Raw genomic sequence first — 5,822 nt, 5'->3', positions numbered from 1 at the left:
AGAGGGAGGGGCAGGGAACTGATGGAAAACTTTGTACAATTCACACCAGATTACTTAAACACACACACACACACACACACACACACACACACACACTGCCATTTAAAGGAAAGTGAGTGCTGGAAAAATAACCCTATGGACAGAAAATACTCTCCTCAACACTCCTCCCATCTCGACACCAAACAGTGAGAGCTGATTACTTTTAGGCAATTACAGAAGAGGAAGAGCAGAATTTGTTGGGGGAGGTGGAATTATTATGGAAGCAAAAAGAATACAATCCCCATTGCTGAAAACACGAGGAACCCGTTTTTATCAGCTGGGAGAAAGTGGCAGAGATGATCAGGTAGGGGGGTGAACGGCTCTGTCAGTGTCTGTCAGGAGACGTGGGAGAAATGACATCGGCGAGGGCATCCTGGAGGAGGCAGCAGGCAACCTGGGTTTTGGCGCTGTGCAGAGACGACGTCCGGGCATGCCCGGTGTAGCGCGCTTCCTCTGCCCAGGTCCAAGGCCCTCTCCCGCCTGCCTCCCACAGCACGGGAGTCCGGTGCTTGTTCCCAATAATGACGTCAGTGAGCGATGACCTCAGCGCCTGGGAGGCGCGGGCGAGCTGGCGGGCGGGGCGGAGAGGGGCGGGCGCAGGCGGATGGGAGAGGCGAGACACCGAAGGGGCACGCCCCCATCCGCCAGCGTCCGCCAATGGGCGCCACCGACGGCTCCCCGCCTCCCCGAGTGCTATGAAAGGCGCAGCCCGGGGAAAGTCCGGGCAGAGCCCTGAGAGGCGGCCGGACCATCATCATCGTTCTAATACAGCGACTTCCTCAGCCACCGGTATGAGCCACGGGAAGAGAACCGACATGCTCCCGGAGATCGCCGCCGCCGTGGGTTTCCTCTCCAGTCTCCTGAGAACTCGGGGCTGCGTGAGCGAGCAGAGACTCAAGGTTTTCAGTAGGGCGCTCCAGGACGCACTGACCGGTGAGCACACGTCGGGGTCCTGGAACTACTCGGGCGCGGCCACTTCTTGCCTGGGGAGTCTTTATCACTGTTCTGGGACGGGGACCCCTACGCGAACAACTCCGGGTCTCAGATGTCTTGCTCTAATTAATCTCTGAGACCACTGATGGTCCTCTGTCCCTTCGGTTAAGTCTCCGTCTCCCAGCTCTCCAGTCCCCGCCTCGCTCCCGAGGCTCTGACCCTCTTCCTTGAGTACATTCTGAGACCCTGACAACACCATGAGAAAAGTCGTGTGTGTGTTCAGAGTCCGAGCTCACCCTTATCTCCGAATCTTGGAGAACAACAGACCCTCAGGGGATGTGAAGCCAGGCCAAGCTGTGCGACTTTTATGCGCAATTGAACTTTCTAGACAACTCTGAGTCCTAGCCACTGTTGCTGTATAGTCCTGAGCCTGTCATCATACAGGCCCATTCTGCCGCTTGTTTACCCGCTGCAAGTTGTAATCTGGGCCCCCTTTGTATTTTTTCTTTTTTGGTCCCTCTTCACCATCTGCCACCTATTGTAGTACAGAAAAGAGCCTGGTAGCCTAGCCAACTGCAGGGGCGGGGGGGGGGGTGCGTGTTATGGAGGCAGGGTGTGAGGGACGGAGGTGGAGGAGTGATAAGCCACCCTTTAGCCTCTGTCTGCAGCTGTTATAATTGGTTGGTTGCCTTGGGCTGCGATAGCCATCTCTCAACACGTTGGTACAGATCTGTGGACCAACAGCTGTTTCATCAAAACAAAACCATTTTTTTTAATCCCCTTACCTTTGCTAAAGATCTCAAAACTCTTCTGATAGGGAAGGGATGAGAGGCCTTGTGACTTGTTGGGCAATCAACAACATTGGCCACTTACCTACCGGCTTTGAAATTTCAGTGCCTTGGTCGTCAGGGGCCCTGCCGGTTCTTGCTAGCCCTTCCTGCCTTAAACAGGATTGTGCCAAAAATATCCATGACCACCATAGAGCACCTACCTGAAAGCTCTGGGGCTGCTTTCCAGTGTACAGGAACTTGGAAAGGACCCAGGAATCTTTCTAAGTGGCAGGGGGAGTTTAAGGAGAGGCTCTTAAATACTGTCGCTGAGAAGAGGAAGTCTTCTCCCCAGCCCTCTCCCCTCACCCTCCCCTTGTGGTAAACATCAGAGAATGCTTTCTAACGGTGCATCTTCCTCTTGTTTTTTTTCCCACAGATCATTACAAACACCACTGGTTTCCAGAAAAACCATCCAAAGGTTCTGGCTATCGCTGTATCCGTATCAACCACAAGATGGACCCCATCATCAGCAAGGTGGCCAGCCAGATTGGACTCAGCCAGCCCCAGCTGCACCGGCTGCTGCCCAGTGAGCTGACCCTGTGGGTTGATCCTTATGAAGTGTCTTACCGCATCGGGGAGGATGGCTCCATCTGTGTCCTGTATGAGGAGGCCCCGGTGGCTGCCTCCTATGGTCTCCTCACCTGCAAGAACCAGATGATGCTGGGCAGGAGCAGCCCCTCGAAGAACTATGTGATGGCCGTCTCCAGCTAGATAGGAGCCACCCGACCCTGGCACTCTACTGTTCTCATGCTGCCCTGACAACAGGCCACCGTATACCTCAACCTGGGGAACTGTATTTTTAAAATGAAGAGCTATTTATACATGTTATTTTTTTTTTTTTAAGAAAAGAGGAAAAAAAACCAAAAGATTTTTTTTTAAAAAAAAAAAGAAAAAGAAAAAGAAAAACAATTCCTTAAAGGGAGCTGCTTGGAAGTGGCCTCCCCAGGTGCCTTTGGAGAGAACTGATCTTGATTGCATCTGTGAGCCAGTGTCTGCCTAGGGGAATGGGTTGGGGATTGGCCTAGCCAAGGTAAAAGGGGATTCTTGGCTGATCCCCCCAGGAGGTGGTGGAAGGGAGCAAGGTTAGCAACTGTGAATGAGAGGGGTCAGGGTCTGCTCTGGGTTACCGTCCCAGCTGGGATGCCTGTATGCCTGGTCCCTCTCTTACTCAGGGGCATTCAAGCCTGATCTTAAATAATACTACATTGCCTAATCTTCTCTTTTGTTTTTCGGCTGAGATCCGGGGCAGGCTGAAAGGCCTCTCCTGTCCCTTCTGTTCTAAGCAGTCTCTTGAAGCCGTGTCTCATTTCTGAGTCTACCCTTGGGGGTCCCGAAGAGCTTGTTTCCCAGCCCAGAATCTGTCTAAACATTTTTTGGAGGGTGGCGTGCAAAGACTTTGGGGCTAAGATGGAGAGGACCTGCATAAAACCTTTGCTTTGCTCTGTGCTGCTTTGTATGGGTGGATAGTGAATAATTTAGGGATGATTTGCAATGGAATTTTGGGACCCAAAGAGTATCCAATGGGGGTAGGTCTTTTGGACCCAGTCCTTCCTTTTGGGAACCACACGACAGTCTGAATGCTGCTACCACTATTCCTTTGAGAGGTGGCTCAAAGCTCCAGGGAACTCCAGGTCCTTTCTTACTGCCTTCTCTTCAAGAGCAACCTCCCCCATTTTTTCTTTCCCCTTTCCTGCGGTTGGGTCCTGGAGGGCCCTATTTCCTAGGACAAGCGTTCTCAGTCACTGTGCAATAGTCCCAGGATGCTCTGAGACCGGGCCTCCCAGCCCCTCCTAATGCCCTGGTAGGTTTTAGGGACCCACTCTTCCCATTCTTCTAGGGGTTCTGACTGGCTGGTGGGCCTTGCAGAGATCTTCCTGGGCCACAGGGAGGGCACCTGTGCACTGCAGGACTACCTGGTATTCTTGTAGGGCTGCCATGAAGAGTCAAACCTTGGGCACAGCTTTAGCTCCTTGGTGCTCAGAGCACCCGTGGGGGAGGTTGCCTCTCTCTCTTAGTAAAATCCAAATTTATTTGTAGATGTGTGCAATATTTACTGTTCTGGGTTGGAGAAAATTGGGAAACACTGGGAAGAAATGGCTTCCCTTCAGGTTTAGTGACACTGATGAGGGCTTCTCAGAAGGCCTCAAGTCTCTCAAACTGAAGGACAGAGCTAGAGCTAGCCCGTCACCCCTTGGTGAGGATTTCCTTCCACGTTTCTCTCCACCGCCATGGCATCCTGTGTCCTAGATTTCTCAGCTCCTCAGTTTCTGCTCAAAGGTGCTATTTACCAAACTCTCTGCCTGCCCTGGCAGACGGCCCCAGCTTCGCACAGCCTTCCCAGGTGGCTTCGTCTCTCTTGCTTTAACCTTAACTCTAGGCCCACAGACCTGAGAGCTGTGGACTGCAACAAAGCTGTGAATTGTTCCAGATGGTTCTTGTGTTTTGTCCACACACAGGTGCCTGCCGTTTTAGAAGCAGCCTCCTGGTCTCATGCTTAAATCTTCAATTCTTTACTGTCCATGTTCACTTTAGAAATGACAAAACCCTAGAGCTGGACTGTTGAGCAGGCCTGTCTCTCTTATTAAGTAAAAATAAGAAATAGTGGTAAGTTTGTAAGCTATTCTGACAGAAAAGACAAAGGTTACTAATTGTATAATAGCGCTTTTATATGGAAGACTGTACAGCTTTATGGACAAATGTAAACTTTCTTTTTTTGTTTTTAATAAAAATGTGGCAGATTGTGTAATGTGTAGAGAAGGTGGAATTCCATAGCGCTGACTGGCATCTCCCTCTTAGATACAAACCCCTTCTTCGTGTTTCGTGGACTTCATCAGTTGTCCTAAGCTCTGTCTGCAGCATGCAGACGTTATAAAAGATACCCTGAGCTCCGTCTGCAGCATGCAGATGTTATAAAAGATACCCTAGGTTTGTGACAGGGTTGCTTCCATGCATCCCCTCTCCCTGGGAGGCGGCTCCATACTTCTGTCCTTCTTGTGAATATTGTCACAGGTCTCTTAAAAAAAAAACCCAAAAAACCAATATGTTATCTGCACACTCTGCAGCCAGTTCCATAGTTTTGCTCTTGGCCATTCAGCACATTGAAGAGCTGGCCAGCTGTGTCCACATCTGCTCAAGCCACCACGGCTGGAAACTATATAAAGAAAAGAAACCATTCAGGAAGTTCCAAAGACACAAGACTTGGGTTTGGCACACACTAAGCACACCAGTGCACGTGATGCGACTGCAGTTATGCACAAGCACACCCTGATGCTCCTCCTGGCGTCCCAGAGGTCACCCGCGAGGCCAGCGTTTGAGCATGGCTTGCTTCACATCCCGTTCATGCACAGCAGCACCGGTCTACAGTGGCAGTGTCTTTACTGGGCATGGGCAGACTTTTCCTTGCCATTCTGGAAACAGTCTAGTTAAACAACTATTTCCCATGCATTAGCCACTGCAGACCGTTTTAGGATTTAAAGTATGTGTTGGGGGGGAGCGGGGAGAATCCTCAAGTAAAAACTGCTAAGCTGTTTTATAAAGGAGATTTTAGCATCTACAAGGCGCTCATGGAACCACTCAGGTACCTGGTGATTAGGCTGTATTGTCCATGAATATTAAAAGTAGTTAAAGCACACTCTGCTTAAAGGATCATGACCCTTTTCACAGGTTGAGGCAAGACGATCTGCCATTCCTAGAATAGAGGCTCTTGTCACCTCGGCCACCATTTGTCAACTGCCATTCTTCTTGCCTTGTTAGACAGGAGCAGTTGGGCTTCAGGGTCTGTGCACTGGGGCCACACATGGCGGAACGCCGGTGGCACAAGTTAGCTGGAGAGCAGCTTTTTCTGAGCGAGACCCCATGGCTTATTATTCATTTATAACTACCTTGGACCACGTGGAGAGGGTCTATGCAAGAATAATAATCTGTCACGATCGACTTGGTCCTTTTTTAGAATTTTGTTACGCACTCAGCTCCCCACTAAAGCTACAGGTTCATTTTGACCCACACTGGATGTTTTTCTTG

General features: G+C 50.5%; 1 protein-coding gene across 1 annotated transcript; it reads left to right on the top strand.

Moving 5' to 3' along the window:
- Positions 1–743: 743 nt before the first annotated feature.
- On the top strand, positions 744–4,554 carry Btg2 (BTG anti-proliferation factor 2). The gene is made up of 2 exons (XM_021165997.2): positions 744–972; positions 2,179–4,554. The coding sequence occupies exons 1-2, from the start codon at positions 831–833 to the stop codon at positions 2,511–2,513; spliced, it is 477 nt and encodes a 158-aa protein (XP_021021656.1). The 5' UTR covers positions 744–830; the 3' UTR covers positions 2,514–4,554.
- Positions 4,555–5,822: the final 1,268 nt, after the last annotated feature.

The sequence above is a fragment of the Mus caroli genome, chromosome 1, assembly GCF_900094665.2.
Source record: "Mus caroli chromosome 1, CAROLI_EIJ_v1.1, whole genome shotgun sequence".
NCBI classification, from domain to species: Eukaryota; Metazoa; Chordata; class Mammalia; order Rodentia; family Muridae; genus Mus; species Mus caroli.
This window is presented reverse-complemented; position numbering and strand designations above follow the sequence as displayed.